General features: G+C 35.4%; 4 protein-coding genes across 5 annotated transcripts; 1 reads left to right on the top strand and 3 right to left on the bottom strand.

Annotated features, from left to right (window-relative positions):
* Positions 1-904: 904 nt before the first annotated feature.
* LOC145629509 (NDR1/HIN1-like protein 1) lies at positions 905-4,276 on the top strand. The gene has a single exon (XM_081682126.1). It carries the CDS (start codon positions 1,085-1,087, stop codon positions 1,838-1,840), a length of 756 nt encoding a protein of 251 aa, XP_081538252.1. The 5' UTR covers positions 905-1,084; the 3' UTR covers positions 1,841-4,276.
* Positions 4,277-4,453: 177 nt separating this feature from the next.
* On the bottom strand, positions 4,454-6,136 carry LOC145629508 (sufE-like protein 1, chloroplastic/mitochondrial). Its single transcript, XM_081682125.1, has 2 exons — positions 5,962-6,136; positions 4,454-5,787 (listed from the first exon to the last, which is right to left on the bottom strand). Exon 2 carries the CDS (start codon positions 5,772-5,774, stop codon positions 4,647-4,649), a length of 1,128 nt encoding a protein of 375 aa, XP_081538251.1. The 5' UTR covers positions 5,775-5,787; positions 5,962-6,136; the 3' UTR covers positions 4,454-4,646.
* A 1,704-nt stretch (positions 6,137-7,840) lies between these two features.
* Positions 7,841-9,542, bottom strand: LOC145629506 (fructose-bisphosphate aldolase 5, cytosolic-like). The gene is made up of 3 exons (XM_081682124.1): positions 9,353-9,542; positions 8,578-9,260; positions 7,841-8,393 (listed from the first exon to the last, which is right to left on the bottom strand). The coding sequence occupies exons 1-3, from the start codon at positions 9,378-9,380 to the stop codon at positions 8,025-8,027; spliced, it is 1,080 nt and encodes a 359-aa protein (XP_081538250.1). The 5' UTR covers positions 9,381-9,542; the 3' UTR covers positions 7,841-8,024.
* Positions 9,543-9,996: 454 nt separating this feature from the next.
* LOC145629505 (uridine kinase-like protein 3) lies at positions 9,997-19,942 on the bottom strand. 2 transcript variants are annotated; one of them, XM_081682122.1, is made up of 15 exons: positions 19,787-19,942; positions 18,083-18,242; positions 17,654-17,745; positions 16,902-16,971; positions 16,029-16,147; positions 15,754-15,850; positions 15,256-15,335; positions 14,425-14,619; positions 14,253-14,336; positions 13,536-13,596; positions 12,832-12,892; positions 11,769-11,862; positions 11,576-11,651; positions 10,701-10,783; positions 9,997-10,588 (listed from the first exon to the last, which is right to left on the bottom strand). In XM_081682122.1, the coding sequence occupies exons 2-15, from the start codon at positions 18,231-18,233 to the stop codon at positions 10,439-10,441; spliced, it is 1,413 nt and encodes a 470-aa protein (XP_081538248.1). In that variant the 5' UTR covers positions 18,234-18,242; positions 19,787-19,942; the 3' UTR covers positions 9,997-10,438. The 2 variants fall into 2 exon arrangements, with proteins under 2 accessions (XP_081538248.1, XP_081538249.1); XM_081682123.1 differs by having other exon boundaries at positions 11,576-11,648.

The following is a 19,942-nucleotide window of genomic DNA, read 5'->3' as shown; positions in this document are numbered from 1 at the left end:
TTAAACACACCTGCATACAGAGGATGGTCAAAGTTCAACCAAATTAGAAATCGAATCAATAAGACCACACCAAACTAAACAAGACCTTGAGAAAAAAGACCAAGAGAACATGGCCCAATGTACGCAGTATACCAAAGCACATTCACCTACAACAGTCTGATCAAGTATAACTGTATAAGTGATCCCTGGTACAAGAAGCACCATGGTACCGGACTATTAGCAAGAGGCGGAGGGTGTGTTACTTGAAGCACACGCGTCACACAAGTATTATGAGTGCAATAGTCTTGCGCATTCCAGGTCAGCTGTATAATTTTTTAGAGTCAGTCCAACAAAAGCAAGCTTTTCTTATTTGCTTAATTACAATCTGGTATATTCACACATATCCGTATAATATTTGATCCAGCAAAGTAGCAAACAAATACTGTAATGATATGCATAAAGCTTTCCAAACAGATAACAAGCAAATTACAGGAATGATGACTCTAAACGCTTTCTGCCTTTCTGTGACATAATTAATATTCTAATGAAGCAGAACATCTTAGAAAATACCATTATTAACATTGTTATACAGAAGATCCTGAAGACGATCTAAACCGTCCGTTGTGTCGACCATGACATCAGAAATTCATCACAAACACATTACTAACACCTTTATAGTGAGCCTCTCCACAGTGGATCAAGAATGGGTCAAATTTCTTAAGGACTAATTAAACGAATTCAAAAAACAACTGATTGCATATGAGGCTAACTTTATCTGCCTACCAGTTCCCTACTTTTGTCCATCTAAAAAGCAGCACTCTTGAGCCACTTACTTCTCCCCTCTTCTTAATATCAAATAACATTATAAATACTACAAAATAAAAAGTAGTTTACTTTGTTTCACTTTCGCCTGATCCACTAATACTTTAGCTTCTTCAACATAAACCATTCCAGATCTCCTTCATTTTTAGTCTCCATCTGAAAATTTTCTGCTCACAAAACAGCTAACACTAAAGGAAATTCATGGTTCCAACAAAAAAACTGTTCTAATTTTTTTTATCTTGGAGCGTTGATATTGCCCTGGTATAAACAGCAGTTTCACCTCATGTCTAACCACTCTGAAACAACGCAAACTCTTCCACCTCCTCCCCAAAGACAACATAACACACCAACTCCAAGCCATTTTTCAATATCAAAGCAAGTTGTAAACCAAAAAACGCCCAGAATGAAAAGCTCACCAGCGCCTTTTGTTAGGCTGTTAAGTAATGACCCTTTACTCCTCCAGCCTCGGCGAACTCACCCATTAGTTTGGTGCAGTGCAATTATATGCCTTGTGTTCTGTCTCCTTGTAATCTTCCTTGGGGTCACAACTCTGATCATCTACCTAGTCATCAGGCCAAAATATCCGTCGTTTGATGTTCCCAACGCAAATCTCAACACAATCTACTTCGACTCGCCTGAAAATTTCAATGGAGACTTCACTGTGCTAGCAAATTTCACCAACCCAAATAGGAAAATCAATGTTAAATTTGATTACCTGGATATAAAGCTTTACTTTGTTGACAGGCTGATAGCAACTCGAGCGCTTGAGCCATTTAGTCAAAGACCAGGAGAAGCAAGGTTGGAGATGATTCACTTGATATCAAGCTTGGTTTATCTGCCACCAAATCCTGCAGTTGAGCTCCAAAGACAAGTGCAGAGCAACAGAGTCACATATAATATCAAGGGGACTTTCAGGGTCAGAGCAAAAGTGGGTATTGCTCGCTTCACATACTGGTTGCACACGAAGTGCCAATTAGAATTGACCAGTCCACCTCTTGGAGTTCTCGTAGCTAAAAATTGCAGCACTAAAAAAAGATGAATATGAAGAACATCAAGTATTCTACTTATTCTTCGTCCTTTCCATTTTTTGTTTAACTTAATTATTTTTCTAGACAACATTACCTCTTAGTTGTGCTCAAATTGTCTTGGTGTACAGAAGCTAGTTTTAAGAAAATCCAGCTACATACGTATAATGATATAAATCACTAAAGAGTTGTATAATTTTTGTAACGGGATATTTCATATTGTCACTTCACCAACGAGAATCAACAAAATCAGCTTAGCATCTTCCTCTTGGTTTCAATTATTGCAGCAATTAATAAAAAAAATTATCACTAGGAGTTTATACATACAATTACTACAGCTCATCTTCCCATATATTACACAGCAAAGCACATCTAATAAAGGTAGCTACTTTTCACACTTTCTCCCCCAATCAAAAAAGAAAATCTACAAAATTGTCAATTTCCAAACCATGAAGAGAAGAGACACAAATAAGTGGAGATGACATGGCTTGTCATGTAGTCAGATAGCAAAACAGAGAGAAATCTGCAATTTACATTATCTCAATAGAGGAAAGCAGACACTTTCAAAGATACAATGGATGTGAGATCCAGTATTTAGAAGAGGGGAGAAAAAAAAGACCTAAGAGGTATGAGTTTGGAGTCCTACTATTTCTATTTTTTGAAAGCAGGGTTCCTACAGTTTCTATCATCACATAACTAGCTGACTGTCAGAAATCAAGATTGGTAGAGGTAGTAACTCCTCCAACCTATCATTTTTGTGACAAGGAATTGCTTCTTACTTGAGGTGGGGTGTTGTGTGGTTCGTGAACTGAATTAGAGAGGCAAGGCCCAGGCCTAGGCCAGCCCCCGTGTACCAGTAATACAAAATTAGCTGATACCAGTCAAGTTAGACCTTAAGTTAAATAAGGGAAATTCAAATTCCATACTGAAGTGCATCAGCAGTCCTTTGAGCCTAATTAGCTAGGATGCTTTAACAACCATTTAGTGGTTTTTTTTGTTGTATTCACAGCCCAAAGAAAATTGTAATTGCCAAGGGATATACCAATCCAATTAATTGCAGACAGCTAGGTGGTTGAATACAAGAGGTAGAGATTTTAGTAAACAGATCCACGCTTCTTAGGAGATGTAAGCAAATTTCTCCATTCAGTGAGAAACAGAGCTTCTCATGTAGTTTTATATTTATGTTTTGGTTAGCCAAACAACTTTTCACTTCACTGTTTCCTAGGATGTATTTTTTTATAAGACAACAAAGTGACCACTTTAGCTGCCAAACAAAATATCATTATAGACAAACAATAAACAAATCTCTTAAACTCTCCGTCCTTGCAAAATGTTATCACCATGCACAAATTTCTCTACTCAACACTTAACAAAAAAACCTATTAGCCTTATGGCCTAATGTGAGCATTAATCCCTGTCATCAGGGTTGTCAATCTTGCAGAAAAGAAAAAACTTCATAAACATTACAAACTAGTGAATTCCAGGCTCAGCAGCAGAATTAGGTTCAGAATTTCATCTTCTGATGCACACCTTTCACATATTTGAACTCAATTCGCTACCATCATAAATGAGGAATCAAGAGAGCATATATAACAATTTACAATTCTAATTAAAGCATTTGGTCCCATTTAATATGGTTGTAGGATTATTCACATCGGCTTCAAAGGCCTATTTATTTAACACTGGCTATTTCTTTCAGCTGCCTTAGCATTCCAAAGCTAAAAGTCATCCTGCTTAACAGCGTATAAACTATAGAACTCTTTTTTTTGAACTGACTCATTCACCCTAGAGAAGTTTAGCACACTTTATGATATATAGTTATATACTTATATGTGTCAAACAAAATTTATGGAAATGAGACCCATGTTTCACCACATAAGCCCAAGTTTCCTAAATAAACTGTTAAGAATGTTATCTTTGTTTATTAAAAATTTAAAACACATGCCACAGTTCAGCCACAAACCTTATATGTTCAGGATCATTGACGATATAATTCACAAGAGAGAAAATGACACACATTTCCATTATCACATCAGCTCAAAGGAAAGGGTACTTCTCTGTGCTATAATGACCCCCTAGACAAAATGGGAGAATTTCAAAATCACTTGCTTAAGGAGATCTCTGACGAGAACATAATAGGAATAAGTATTTGATAGAGAATTCCATAGAATGAGAACACACATGAGAAAAAAAAACCCAGGGATCATATGATTCAAATCATGTTCAAGTCACTAGCATAGCAATCAAGAAATGACATCAAATAATTAAGCAAGCTAATGATTTCATCATAGTACTCAAATCTATCAAAATTTGGAGCAGCAGAATCTAGAAACAGTGCAACTGAAGAAGTTACATTCCAAACTACAAAAACTGCATTGTCAATAGAAATCTAAGCATCAAGTCTGTACCAAACAATAACAGCAACTGAAAAATCATTCTGACAAGGTCCATGATAGCCATGCTAGGCAACAGCATGCCCAAATCCAGTATGCAGTACAATTAATGTCAATAATTAGTCAAAATACTAGCATAAGCTACGCATACACAAGGTTTAAGAATCAATAGAAGAAATCGAGCTGAGAGTGCTCGAAGAAACCAAGGCATAAACAAATATCAAATCTCAAGTATCCAGCAAAATTTCACTCATTTATTCATTTCATCATAAATTTTCATATGGTAAGTAATAGCGATGAATAAAAATGTAAATACAATGTTTAGCTATCCGAGAAAAAGGGTTTTAAACTAATTTCAGGATTGACAGGTGAAAAAAAAAAAATAATAATAATCATCTTTGTGCAGACTAAATACTCCCTCTTCAGTCTACCTTCCCTCATCCACTTCAGTTGGTGTCTTAGCAATGATTGACAAAGCATGTAAACCTCCTTCCAATTCATCCTGCAACAAACCATAAATCATCCTATGCCTCTTAACCAAGCTCTTTCCTTCAAACTCATTCGAAACTATCTTCAAATTGAAATGGGTTTCCCCATCACTCCCCTTTACTCCAGCATGTCCAGCATGCTGATAAGATATATCCTCAACATCCAACTCAACAGGCTTCAATTCTCTCTCCAATTTCTCCCTAATTCTCTCTCCTCTGCTCCCCAATCCAATGCCACTCAAACCCAAATTTGAATTGGACTCATTTGCAACAATTTCACTCCTACCCACATCAAGATCAGAACTCTCCATCCCAGAAGACCCATTAAATTCCAGTTTAGGCTCCAAATTATCAACACCCAATTGAGAGTCTAACCCAGAAACCTCATCTCCTTGTTCAATTTTCTCATCCTCCAACCCTAAAAGAAGAGCCTTCCGCTGCATCAACTTCAACATATTCAAAAACCCATTATTCCTAGAAGGGGTTAAGTTCTGATGAAGGCCCAAAAGGGTGACAAAATCAGGAGAAACCCTTAAAATTTCAGGAACAGGACGACCAGATAAACCCAAAACAAGCAAAGCAGCAAGGCCTTTAGTCATAACAGAATCAGAATCAGCTTCAAAATAAACAAGTTTAGAACCAGAATCAGAATCAGAATCAGAGTCTAAGAAAGCTCGAACCCAGACCTGAGAAACGCAGCCCTCAACCTTGTTTTCCTTGGTTTTGAACTTCTGTTGAAGAGGAGGAAGATTGTTGGCGTAGAACATGAGCTGCTGGTACTTGGCTCGTGGGTCTTGAGCTGCTTGAAAAAGCTTGACGATTTCCTGGAGTTTTGGGGGGAGTTCTTCAACTGGTTGAACAGAAGAAGAAGAAGAAGATGAAGATGAAGGGGTGGAGGAGAGAGATTGGGGTTTAGTAGGAACTCGTTGGAAAGAGATGGATTTGAAGGAGGAAGGAAGGGATGAAGAAGACAAAGGGATTGAAATTAAGGGTTTAGAAGAAGAGAAGAAGAGATTGAATTGGGGAAGTTTAGAGGAAATTGATTGAATTGATGAAGAAATCGACATTTGATCCTCTACCCTGCAAGATGAGCAAACTTTTCTCAAGGAATCGCATTTACAATCAATGCAAGTTTCATCCTTTTTCTCTTTTATTAACACAATCAAATCCAAAAACCCAAAACATAAAATTCAGCAAACACTGACACCTAAAAATGATCAATTACTATAATATAAACACAGAAATATACAGTACCAAAAAAATACGCTTCAAGGATGGTATGAAAATTTGAAGCAGATGTTGCGCGAATTTTGGCTCTGAGAGAAGAATTTGTGAGAAAAGTAGTCGACTTTGTTGGTTTGTATGGTGCTTGGACTATTAGAAGAATGAGCTAGATTATGCTTGCCAAGTTTATCAAACTCAGAAACCTATTGTACTTCCTAAGTTCGGAGTTCATTAATTTACCCCACGGGGGGATGGCAATGGGTCGGGTCACCCCAGACCCAGACCCGAAATTTTGGACGTGGATCCAGATCCGACGCAGACTCAGATCTGTCGGGTCTAAGCCTCGTCTAAAACGGGTCTGGGTATGATTGCTCCCCAAATCCCCATCCATTGTCTAATGCAATCAAATTATGCTCTCACAAAATGAAAAGGTCACAAAATAATACGAAGTACTAATTTATACTAATTATGCTACACACAATTTCACAAAGTCAAAAGCTCACATCAATTTATGCTACTGTATTCATTTTTTTTACTAGTACAATAGAACAATGTTGTTTGTATAACAATTTCACTAAATTATTTAAGCATTAAGAATTTCATTATTTATACACACGTACGGAACATATCAAACCCATAGTTCATTAATTAAAAAAAAAAATTAACCAATCTCATTTTGTAAACCGAGATTGACAAATTGATAGTGTAAAACGAAATTCCCAAGCAATTCATTTCTTAAACTATAATCATGTCAACTAATTGATTTAGGCGAACAATTAGAGACTGAGGAGTTTTGAATATTTACTTATTGATGATAAGCATTGAGAAGTACTCCATAGATAGTTGCACACAGAATTTGCAAATAAGTATGGTAAGTAGTTTTACATACAAGTTGCAAGTTAGGCTCCGTGGAGGTAAAAATTAATAACATTTGATGAATGAATAATAGACGATAGGAAATGATTTTAAAAGAGAAATACTAATATGCTTTCAAGATCAAGGAAGAATAATCTAATATATCATATAACTAATATATAAAGCTAAACTTTTAACCAGGTCACAAAATAGTGACACTTGACATTCTAGCTTTTCGCCAAGTCTCGCGCCACTTAGGATAGATTTAAATAGATTCATAAGATAAAAAAGTTAGTTAAATATTCTTTTTTCAATCAAATTAGGATAGAATTTTAGAATAAGATGATTAGTTTAGAGTTTTATTTTCGATAAAATACAAATAATAAACTTATAGTTAGGCCACAAGACATCACCAAGTGTCGTACCACGTTGGATAAATATAGATAGACTTTGTAGAAAAAAAAAAAAAAAGTTAATTTAGAATTCTATTTTCAATCAATTAAATTGAATTATAATATAATTTTATCTTAAAATTCCATAAACAACCCGGGCATCGCACGGGGCACAAAACTAGTATATATATAAAGGGGAGTTTTTTCTCGAGTTTTTAGAGAGCCACGTAGGATTTAATTTTCTTAGCGCGCCATGTAGGATTATAAATTTAAGTGGTAGCCAATTAAATAAGTGATTATTAATTTCTTTTACAATTAAAGAATTCAAATGCCACGTAAGCAAAATTGGCAAATGAGATTTTAAAGTTTAAATTAATTAAATACAAAATATTATCTTTTAAGATTAGGAATTTTATCTAATATTTTAAAACTAATATAATAACAATTTTAATCACATAAATATGAAAAATATTTTTTGATAAAAAAAAACTAACAAACCGTGCATCGCACGGGCTTCATCTAGTGATGCATATAAGGTAAAAACCACCTCTGTTTCTCACACAAATTCAACCGGCAGCTACAAAAATTAGTACGAGGCATATTAATATGTGAATTACATTACTTCAAACCCCAACATTGAATTGTGCACGTACCACAAGAGATGAGTAAATACAAGCAACATTTAACTATAAACTTCCAACACGATACATACAATGTACGAGCAACATATATATTGTTAATTTCCAACACGATACATACATCTATGTAATCGGATTAGCAAAATTGAAACTTTATATATAGTATACAAAATAAGAAGACATGGGTTTTTATGAATCAAGTACAATCCTAGTATTTGTAACCCTTTTCAAACAAGCTCTCACTAGCAGCACCAGCAGTGGAACTTCCAGTGGCAACATACTTGCCTAGGGTGGCCTCAGAGTTGGCTTTGCACCTTGCCAAGAAGACCTCTTGTGCTTTAATCACATTTTCTTTCTTTCCACCCCATATCTTAAGTGTACTTTTCTGCAGTGCTCGCCCAAACGAAAAGGATAATGTCCATGGCTTCAGTACCTCCAGCTTGTTCATTGCATTCAAGTTCACTGTCGCCTCTTCCTCACTCTGTCCCCCTGACAAAAACACAATTCCTGGGACTGCTGGTGGGACTGTCCGCCGGAGTGCTGTTACAGTGTGCTCTGCGATTACTTCTGCAGCAACCTGACCATATGACATTAAAACAGAAGCATCAGTCTTGTTAGGTTACTGTTGATCATAGTTAGTTTAATAGCTGGTTATTATAATAGGGAACAAGATAAGTATGAATTGACTATTGAGCAACTAGGAAAAACTTAGGTGAAGCGACCAAAACAAAGCTGGAGAGCTAAAGAAGATGTTGATTCACCTTGGGGCTATCAGAACCCGGGGTAACCATGTTGGGCTTGAGAAGAGTGCCTTCAAGGAGTACATGGTGATCATTGAGAGCCTTATAGACTGCAGCGAGCACAGTCTCAGTCACAGCAGCACACTTCTTTATGTCATGGCTCCCATCTGTTAGTATTTCAGGCTCAACAATAGGGACAAGCCCGTTCTCCTGGCATATGATAGCATAGCGGGCCAAACCCTGGGCATTCTGCTGAATTGCAAGCTCAGAGGGCTCTGTAGACCCAATCTTGAGCACAGCTCGCCACTTGGCAAACCTGGCACCAGCCTTGTAGTACTCCTGGCAACGGGCACCAAGGGAGTCAAAGCCTTGAGTTGTTGTCTCTCCATTGGTTCCTGCCAACTCAATGACTCCCTTGTCAACCTTGATGCCAGGAACTACACCATTTTCCTGGAGAACCTCAACGAAGGGCTTCCCTTCAGCGGTCTTCTGATACAGTGTCTCCTCAAAGAGGATGACCCCAGATAGGAAAGTAAGAGCTCCAGGAGAAGTAAATAGGAGCTCCCGGAGAGTTTGGCGGTTGGACTCAATGTTCTCGACATTGATGCTAGCAAACCTTTTCCCAATAGTCCCTGTGCTTTCATCTGCTGCTAGGATCCCCTTCCCAGGAGTGGCAATGTACTTGGCAGTCTTGATCAGCTCATCTAGAAAACAAAAAGGGGGAAAAGTTGTTCAAAGTTTTACATTATGTTGAGTAAATATTATCATATTGGATGTACTGGAGAGAAGCAAGTACCTGCATACTTCCCTACGAACGCAGACATGGTTCAAAAGTTGAAGGAAGGAGTGAATACAAACTGCCACGGGAAAAAAAGTGCAATAACAGATTTACCCAATATGGCTATATATAGAATCAGCTTAATAACTTGAGGGAATATACCAATAAGATTTCTCTCCTCGCGCCATGTCTTGACACATGCACGTCGTTTTATCCAACGCAAGTCTATCATACATGGATAAAGGAATGAGTGATCATTTCCTCAGCCAAGTGGACCAGCTTTGTGCTCTTCTCATGTGTGGAACGGCTTCTACTTCTTATCCTCATTGTTATTTTGTGAGCAACTTCCACAAAGGAGGGAATTAAGCACAAAGCCAATGTTTGTATTCTTCTGATAAAACAAATTTTTCAGTACCTACTGATATCCATCACAAGTTCACAACCCACATTCTCAAAAATATCAAGATCCTCCATGGCTTTGATGGAAAGCTAAGGAAGCTATTTTTTATGAGCACCCAAGCATCGTTGCAATACCACAATGATAAAACTAATAATCTGACCTTGCGTGCGTCAGGATTAAAGGTAAAGGGAAGGGTTGGGGGGCGAAGATAATACCTCAAAACCAATAAGCACTGAGAAAATTACAGGACTTGAGCAAAAAATTAGACAAAAAGCAAAGAGAATTTGATTCAGATGTTTAATAACCATTCGTCAATCAATGACAGACACCTCAAGGGGTGTCGAAATGAGTTTCTAATAAAATTAAAGTTGGCTATGACAAAATTTACAACACGATATATGCCATTGTTAAGATGCGCACTTTGCGCTCATATACCATCATTGCTATCTTCTAGGGCCTCATTGCTCCCTTCAGCTACATATCTGATCACAACATGGTGCTGAATGCATTGCTTGTAACAAAATTGAGGTGTATAAGTAAAAAAAAAAGGTTTTGAAGTATAATGGAGGCAATACATTAGCTAGGTTGAACCTCCCAGGCCAAACTGATCAGCAGCTACCAGGCACTCTTGATTATTATTTGTAATATTCAATTCAGCTTGTGATTATTGAGATTCACAATGAATAATGCTTCCCTCCCCTCATTCATTCATCATCTGTGCCAAAATACCTGTCTCCAAACTCGCCCATGCCTGGAATGACACGGAAATCTTTATTTAAGCCTGTTTCTATTTCAGAGGTCACAATCTTTATTCTTGGGAAGCTTTTACAGACCATATGCACTCCTTGGGGTGCCTGGTTAAGAAAATAGATATTGATTTAGATCTAAGAATAGCAAAGCAGTCCTGCTAAAGAAGAGCTCTGTATGCTGATTGGAGCAACAAGAAGCAAAAATAACACTACTCACAGAAATGAGATTGAGAAAAATTATGTTTCCTTCAGGTACACCCTTCTTTATGAGTAAAGATATGGCTTGAACAGCAGAATTACCTACGGTAACACCCAAGAAATCAGTACCCTGTAAAAGACTTGTCCAGTAAAATTTGGCATGATAAAAATGAAACATTTCAAAAACAATGAAATAATGACCAAGAATTTTCACTGTCCACCTCAAATTATTTATCCAGCTTGTAGAAAACACGAGCTTCAAGAGGGTAAAATAAGAATATGATTTTAGGTTTTGCACCCATTAATGACACATTGACACCAGCCCTTAACCAATCTTTCAAACAAGAAAAAAATGTTCCTCCAAGGATTAACCCCAAATACAAGGGAAACAATGTTCTAAACAGGTCAATGAATCAGTCACTATTGACTTATCTTAAAGTAAGATTCACTAGGACTTTTAAGAAGTAGCCTCATGAAGGTATGGCAAGGACAATCCATGGGTACTACTACCTCCGGGTTTTTTTTTTTAGTTGACACGTTTTGATTTTAGCACTATTCATACACACTTCCCTTTGACCATATTTTGTGAATTGTACGTAATGAAAAATATAGTTATGTGGGATCTTATTAAATTCGTCACGGTATATATTTTAAAAATATCAACTTCTTGTAATTTTTGCTTATCGGTAATTAAAGATATTAACGATTGAATTTGTGCATTAGCAAACGTGACTAAAGAAACGTGTCAACTAAAAAGAAACGGAGGAAGTATTATATTTAAAAAGTAATAGATAATATATATATCAGACATCTACTTTAGCACAGAGCAAGTGGGGAAGCCTCCTAAACTATACCACTTATACTCCTTGCAGTAAGTCATGAATAGAAGAAAACCTGTTCCTAGGATAGGATCCAAGAGCAATACATGTCGATCCGCAATATCTTGTGGTAGTTTTTCATATATCAGCTGCTAAAATAAATGTGACTGAGATTAGTAGAAAAATAGAGTACAATAAATAAATTACAATAAACAAGCACTTCTAACACAAAACGATGAAACAAAAGAATCCAAGCTAGAGATTCATACTTGCTGCCCATTGTCACCTTCTCTATGTATAAGAATTTTTCCAATTTTGATTCCTTTGCAACATGCACGTAAAGCATTCTCCATACTTTCACCACTGGCAAATTTCAAAAATTTTCATGAGATACAAACATACTTACTAAAGCAGACCGATGATAAGCAAGTTTCTTTATGGAAAAAAGGAAGAATTTCAACAAGAAAATTATGCTATAACCTTAAAGTAAGGCCCTGTTCTCTTCACCTTAATTTTGCTGAATTGAAATTATTTTTACTGAACTGAAATTATTTTTACTGAACTGAAATTATATTTGCTGAACTTCAATTATTTTTACTGAACTTAAATTATTTTTACTGAACTGAAATTATTTTTGCTTAAGTGAAATTATTTTTACTGATTTTCTATTATAATTCTTTAAGAAAACTGGATTTTACTGAACTGAACTTATTTTTACTGAACTGAACTTATTTTTACTGAACTAAAATTAATTTTACTGAACTGAAATTATTTTTACTGAACTGAAATTATTTTTTTAAGGTGAATAGAACAGGGCCTAATAGAGACCAAACATATCTACTATGAAAGATTAACAGGGCCTAATAGAGACCAAACATATCTACTATGAAAGATTAGTCACCAAACTTCACAAAACAGAGTTTAATTTAATCTATAGATATACTTCAAAGCTTGTATTTATGAATCAACGATTCAAAGAAACACGAATGTTACTACTTCCTCCGTTTCTTTTTAATTACTACACACTTTCCTGTTTTGGAAATTGTTAGTTAAAACGCTTTCCATTTTTTACATTTCTTTCTCTCTAACTCTCTCATACCCCCACATGGGTCCCTTTTAATTTTCTCTCTATCTCTCACCTCTTAAAAAATTGTCAAGGAGACCGTGAAAATAAAAGTGTAGCAACTAAAAAAACAAAGGAAGTATCATTATTTGCTGACAAGCAAGCAAGATATACAATCATCTTATTTAGCTGATCTCTTTATAAGAAACTGAAAAATAAATCCAATGAAAGTCAGAAATAACGGAATATATCCATAGGTTTTGACGAACCTTCTAATAATGGACACCCCACATAATCTCTTGCAGAAATCTACACCAGTATATACAGAGCCTGCAAGTATAAACAACGAACAGAATGAACTAAACACTGGCAACTCACAACCCTGGTCTGATGTCTCAGGATTGGAAACTTTGGAAAAAGAAAGTAGATTAAAGTGCTAAAATTATCACAGCCCTAAAACCAAATTAAAGGAATATACTCCTGTTCAAAATACATGGGAATTTCTAGAGAATAACATGTTGCACATCCACCTAGACAGTTAGAACTTTATTGAACTCCCTGTTCACCTGCTTTCAGCTTGGACTTTCTTAGGTGTTCCATACTGCTGTAAACTGAATTTACAGACTGCATCAGATATTAGAACGGAACAATTTACATGGATCTTTTTTAATAATATATGTACCATATCAGCCCATCCAAGGACATCACCTATATTAAGCAGGATAATTCTTAAGATTTGGTATAATGAGGCAATGAGCTTCTATCATATGGACTTTAGCTTCCTCATCATTTCCAACAATTTTCAAAGCAATAACACAGAACAAAGCAATTATTTAGACTTGCGGATGAAATTCACCGTGGTCATACATTTCAAAAACAGGGTATCCAGAGATGAATACAGTAACTTGTTAAAACTGACATTGAATGTGATTCAGTGGTGAATTCCATACCAAATAACTGGCAAGGAGCTTACCAGTAGGAGTGATAACCTGCTTTTCTGTGAATGGAAGATGTCCTAGTCCATGCTCAACAACCTAAACAAAATGTAGATTATAAGAGCACAGCAAACAAAATTCATTGTATATAAATAATAAGAGGGAAATGAAATTTCCCACATGAATCAGGAAAGTAGGAAACAATATTGTCCGTTGTCCAAGCAACAAACCAGTGCTCAACCAGTTGTAAGAAACAAAAGACAATTGAGGAACCATGAGGTGCTGCCATGCTCAAAAGACAATATCAAGAGCCTTTATTCGTCAGCCTTAACATTTATAATTATCATTTCCATATTATACTCTTAGACATATTTCTTTCCATCCTTTTCTCATTCATTCTATCAAAAAATGCTATAAACAAATATGTCACCATCATCTAATATGCAGAAGACGGTAATTCAGAAAGCAAGTCAGTATAGTCATGTGAACTGTAAAAATACGTCATTAGTTGTTTGGTTGACATATAAGCATATGGAAAGTTGACTTCATCAGGAAGCAAATTTTCGTGCATTTGCTTAGTTGGCAATAACCTGGAAAATTCTACTTACCCACAAAATTGAGGAATTTCCTATTGGGAAGAAGAATTTTATATCGACGAAACAAATCTTCACATATCATATATATAAACAAACTATTCAAACATCTCTTTGAAACAAATATGACAGTCAAAGTTTTAGTCAAGAAGCAGTACTTACCAAGCGAATCAGCCGATCAGCATAAAAAACAAAATCATGTTTGGTAGTTTGTGCATCACGAATAAGTGTATGCATGCCACGTATCTACAAAAGGAGAATAAAAGTGCGTTAATTTTCCCTAATATAAAAAAATGTATACAAATTATTACTCATTATAATAAATAGCAATTACCTGGAAGGTTGTCTGGATAACATATAAGTTAGGATAGATTTTGCAGAGATCGTGCTGACCAAGTTTTGTTCGAATATGTTGGACAATAAGGTCAACAGCAACATGGTTGTCGCCACCACGGGGAATTATAATATCAGCATACTTCTTTGTTGGAAGTATGAAATCATCAAAAGCAGGCTTCACAAATTTTGAGTACTGCAGCATTGTCCAGAAGAAATTTTGTCAATAACCAATTTATCACCGTGATACTATGCTAGTAATAATGCTGTGAAATTTAAAATACTGCAGCATTATTCAGAAAAATTGGTCAATACCAATTATCACCATGATACTCTGCTAACAATTATGTCAAGAACAGCCCCCCCCCCCCCCCCCCCTTCCCCTTATTGGCTCTTTGAGAGCTAAAAAGAATGTTCCATAGATTTTGGTTAAAAACTAAGAAGCATGTTCCATAAAACTTGGTTAAATAAAAGCGCCAGCCCACGCAAAGTTCTTCTCTAATCCCAAATATTAATGATGCTAGTCCTAGTATTCAAAGAGCTATGAAGGAAAGGTAAATTCAAGGGCATACAAGACAAAGGATGCCTATATAGATATTAGAATAAATTGCATGGTCTAACTTAATTAGCTTACCAATTTACAGAGATCATGAATGAAAAAGATACTCCTCCCTCCCTAAAAATCTCACCTCATCCTCGAATGAAGTATTGGTGTTACTCAACATAATAGAGTCTGAAACTCAGAAATTAGACCTTGTATATCCGGTGCAGAGAAGTAAATTCACAGAAATTAATAGATAATGCTCACATAAATACATGGTCAATAACTAACCTGGTCCAATACCGTTGCAATATCTCTAGCCTTCTCAGCAGTATCACGCCTAATTCTTCTTGCCAATCGTACATCAGCATCTGCACTGGAAACCAGCATTATGAGAACAAACAGTAAAAAGGCGTAATTCTGATATAAGTAGGATGAGTACTACAGATTAAATCTATCAGGAAAAGAAAATTGAGCTTTAGTTTAAACCTATAAAAATTCCAAGCATTGACCCTATAAAATTAAACTTCAAAGACACATAACTAAGAAGATAGCAGAAAACAAAATTGCATTTTGACTTTTTTAGCAAACATATATCAATAAGATAAAATTTTCAAACAGAGCCTAATCCAGAATTCTAAAAGGGATAAACATAGAGCATAGATCTATGATGTGTAGACCCAAGGATGTCACGTAAAACAATCTTGTATCAGTTAACAAGTCTCATACGACATGATTCTACAGAGAAACAGGAAAATAGTAAGATAAGTAAAATGAAAGAGGATGGACCTGTATCAACAAAAATTTTCATATTCATAAGCCCACGAACACGAGGATCGTGAAAGATAAGTATCCCTTCCAATATAATTACATCTGATGGGTTGACCTGCCAAGATTTTCATATCAATATGTTATGCAGTGCAAATAATTCACTCTCTCATTCAAGCAGCTACAATTATAAAATAACAAAGAGGCCAAAAAATAAGTTGAAGTGCATAACAATAATTTCTTGTTCTCCTAAGTATATAGGAGAATAGACAGATTCAACTGTGATTATAGCTTACCCTTCGAGCTGGAAATACATTGTTTTTGTAACTCTTAAAATCGTAATTTGGAATATCCACTGCTTTCCCACGCCTTAGATTATCCATGATACAAAGCAACTCTTCAGTGTCAAATGCATCTGTTGAAAGAGGGGGGATACTTCATTGTTAGCATCTTTCTGCATATAGACAAACTTTTATATCCCCAGACAGCAAATAACAAATTAAAAATTAAAAGGGGCCCTAAGATCCGAGTATTAATGGCTAATTTAAACTGGAGTTCACCGGTACAGTAGCATAAGGTGAAGCATGGGTGAATTACTATAGAAGGATAACTTTTTAGAGGAGTTATAATAAATGACTCATGCAAAACTGCAAATAAATTACCAGTTAACCATCAGTGTCTCGATCTGGTTTGGGAATTTAGCTAATACTACCTCCATTTCCAAGAATTCTCAATATTTACTGTTTGCACACAAATTAAGTCAATAGGAGAGAGACAGTGTTTATGTGGCAAGTAGGTGTAAGAAAAAGGTGGAAAAAGTAAGAGAGAAAAGAGAGAGTGAAATTAAAATAAGGGTGGGTGTAATAAAAAGGTAGAAGTGAGCTTTCACAAAAATAAAATAAAAAGGTAGAAATGAAGTATTTAAATGGAATAAAGTGCAAATGTTGAGAACTTTCTCAAACGGAAAGTTTTATGAACTTCCAAAATGGAGGGTAGTATGATATATCATGAGGAAAAAGCTTAAGTGGAAGTGTGGAACAAATGAGCATACAATTAAGTAGCAAACATGCATCCAACCGACATGTTAACTCTTTCCAATAAATAAACGCTCTGGCTTTTGTGGGACAAGATTGTTATCCTTATCCTAGAAGTAATCTAAGTAAACTCACCAGGATGGTCAAAGTTGCATTCATGAACTCGTAAAAGCTCCTCCTCAGTCAGATTATGATAAAATGAATCCTGTCAAATCATTCAACGCAATTGATGGATTAATGACCAAGGGTTGAAATTAAGCATTAGAAAATTCTTATATGATAGCAAAACACAATCTGTGTGTAGACTCCAAGCTGGTGCTTTGGTGAAAAGTAGAACCAAAAGTCTAATAATCCAAACATACACAGTACTTTACCAGCAATGAAACCAATGGACTCATGGCTACAGGCCTACAATTTTCAAGTATTTTCATTGACAAGGAGTAATTTATAAATTATGAAAAATCCCACTCATGAGTTATTTATGGTAAATCAAGTAATTCATTACAAATTCCATAGGGAACTTGTAGACACCTCCAGCTCAAAGCAGATTCATACAAAGAATTATATTAGATCAATAATGATTTACTATGCCTCCTTTCACTAAAACTTTGGAAGATTGATTCGTTGACCCTAATTAAAATACTACAAACAATAGAGAGTAGTAGAAAATTTTAGAAGAATAGTGAGGAGATCAGGAATTATGAGGAAACTATGTTCAAACAAAATATAATAACCAGTTATCCAATTAAACCAATTAAAGAACTTACACAACCCCATCAAATCCCCCCTCTCCACAAAAGAGAGAGAAAATAGACCTTGCTCATAACTTTTATGTTTTCGTTTGCCTATACTCACGAATTGTCGTTACTGCTTGACAAGATTGTTACCTGATTAACAACCACCACACGCTGGTCATGAAGCTGCTGAATAATCATATCACAAACAGTAGTCTTTCCTGATGCTGCACCTCCTGCTACTCCTGCTCAGGGAAATGTCTGATTAACCAACAAAATCAACCGAAAGGAAACATGTGAAGAAAATAGTGAAAGAAAGCAAGTGACCAAGCATGAAAATTCAGGCAACTAATGCTTCTATTTATCTCTAGAAGAAATAGAAATAAGCAAACAAAAGAAAACCAAAGGTAGTAAGTGACATACTACACGAACAAAGCATTAAAAGATTTCAGTGAAAGGGCAATGTGTGACATATACGCCAGCCCCTATGCTAGCTTCACTCAACTACATGCAAGAGCATTCCAGGACTTTATGGAAAAGCCAGAAGTCAGAAGAGTTAACAAATGAAAGATCTGTACATACCAATGACAAAAGGTTCATTGTAAACATTTTCAGTAGATGTTGTTGGTTGTTCAATAACAGCTTTCCTGGATTCTATGCCATCCACGTGAAATCCAGAAAAATGGGCTCCTGATGAAGCCTCTATCATATCTACGACTGACTGGGAACCCATTCAACAAAACTGCACAAACAAGGCATGAGGACATGGAAGGAGATTAAAACTAAACAATACTGCAAGCAGGTAATGTGGTGCTCCCACTTAAAGCAAGGACTAAGAATCATATAAATCTTTAGAAGTATCTACACATGCAACATTTTGAAACTGTAGTGATTCCAGTAACTCACCACAGCATGCGTTAAAAGTTCAACAATCATTAGTGTTAGCTCAACAGAACACTATAAGAAGCATGCACAAATGTATTATCCATGAATCAAGACACACATCTAATCTAACATTTGGGGACAATCGACAAAACATTTCTAGAATCCTCTTCCTGTATTAGTTATCCTGAAAAATCAGGTTAATGGAACCATATCAAGACATGACTCTTCCTATTACTTAATATCTTCTGCGTGAATTATTGACTACTAGAGTTATCAGAGAAGAGCCACTAGACCAATTTGTTGTAAACAATTGGAAAGGTGAGTTGTACTTATACTTATGATAATGAATTTTTATGTAAATAAGTTACGAAAATCCTATACTAATGCCCGTGGGATTTTATTTTTTTTTGGGTTGAATCTTCATTAATTTCCATTTACCGCTCAAAGAGGTGGAATTGGAAATACATAGTGATAAACAAATGTTTGGGTATGGGGTGCCATCACCCCGAGCATTAGAATGAAACTCTCATTTGCAAAATTACATTCAAATACATTCTCACTATAGCTAGTCTGTTATTATTACTGTCTACCAAACAGATCATAAGTATACCAATATTGACCAGTTAGCCAATACCTTAATGGTGATTACTTTTCCGACATTGGGCATCTCTACACAGCTTCTAATCGAGCAATATATATACATGGCATTACAGAAGCCAAGAAGCGGATCAAAGTCGTGGTGCATTTATCCCTACTGAGTTCTGCCCCATTACTAAACTAAACTTTAACTACAATTAAAAGAATGTCAATGCCTCCAAGTCAAATAATTAAATAAAAGGGTGCTTTGTTCAGGAATAAATTCCATGTTCCTTAGATTTGGTCTTCCCGACTTATTTTATTCAACATTCAAACAAGTATACAAGCTATATATCAATGTCATTAAAACCTTAATAATTCAAAATAATTATATCAACATCAATAAATATCATTCTCTTTAGGCTTTAGCTCATAGTCCCATAAACTTACCACTAGTAATAAGAAATTAAATCTTTAAAAAAAAAAAAAAAAATCAAATTCCTTTAAAATCAAAACATTAAATCTAAATTACCCACATTGATCTGACGCAAGCTGCTCATACTGTCATACATCAATTCAAACAATGGAAATATAGAAAACGACAAACAAAAATCCAATCTTTCTTAAAAAAAGAAAATCCAGCTTATTTATCACGGATCAAATCTGAAACCAAGATACAATTATATTAATAATCTTTTTACTAGGTCAATTTTATTCAATAAACAGGAATGCAGCACAAAAATTCGAGACCAAATAAATTAAATTATTAATTTGGGAAAGCAAGAAAAAAGGGAAATTAAAAAAAACAATTAGAAATGAATATACCTTTGATTCGATCTGATACTTTTGCAGAAATTGAAGAAATTAATGGGAATGAAAAAGGAAGAGTATTTATAATTAAAAGTGAAAGAGATGAAAAAAAAAATCAAGAGTTACGTTGTCTAAGGAGAAGAGAAGATTGATGATATTTATAGTGGGCGC

The sequence above is a fragment of the Chenopodium album genome, chromosome 4 (assembly GCF_948465745.1).
Source record: "Chenopodium album chromosome 4, dcCheAlbu1.1, whole genome shotgun sequence".
NCBI classification, from domain to species: domain Eukaryota; kingdom Viridiplantae; phylum Streptophyta; class Magnoliopsida; order Caryophyllales; family Amaranthaceae; genus Chenopodium; species Chenopodium album.
This window is presented reverse-complemented; position numbering and strand designations above follow the sequence as displayed.

Bases quoted from the DNA above. Each gene is read 5' to 3' on its own strand.
- LOC145629509 (XM_081682126.1), top strand. From the start codon at position 1,085: ATGTCTAACCACTCTGAAACAACGCAAACTCTTCCACCTCCTCCCCAA.
- LOC145629508 (XM_081682125.1), bottom strand. From the start codon at position 5,774: ATGTCGATTTCTTCATCAATTCAATCAATTTCCTCTAAACTTCCCCAA.
- LOC145629506 (XM_081682124.1), bottom strand. From the start codon at position 9,380: ATGTCTGCGTTCGTAGGGAAGTATGCAG. The intron at 9,261-9,352 runs GTACTTGCTTCT...TTTGTTTTCTAG, and splicing joins GTTCGTAGGGAAGTATGCAG to ATGAGCTGATCAAGACTGCC. The intron at 8,394-8,577 runs GTGAATCAACAT...TCATATGGTCAG, and splicing joins CGGGTTCTGATAGCCCCAAG to GTTGCTGCAGAAGTAATCGC.
- LOC145629505 (XM_081682122.1), bottom strand. From the start codon at position 18,233: ATGGGTTCCCAGTCAGTCGTAGATATGATAGAGGCTTCATCAGGAGCC. The intron at 14,620-15,255 runs GTTAGTTATTGA...ACAATGCTGCAG, and splicing joins TTGCAACGGTATTGGACCAG to TACTCAAAATTTGTGAAGCC. The intron at 14,337-14,424 runs GTAATTGCTATT...CTCCTTTTGTAG, and splicing joins TTATCCAGACAACCTTCCAG to ATACGTGGCATGCATACACT.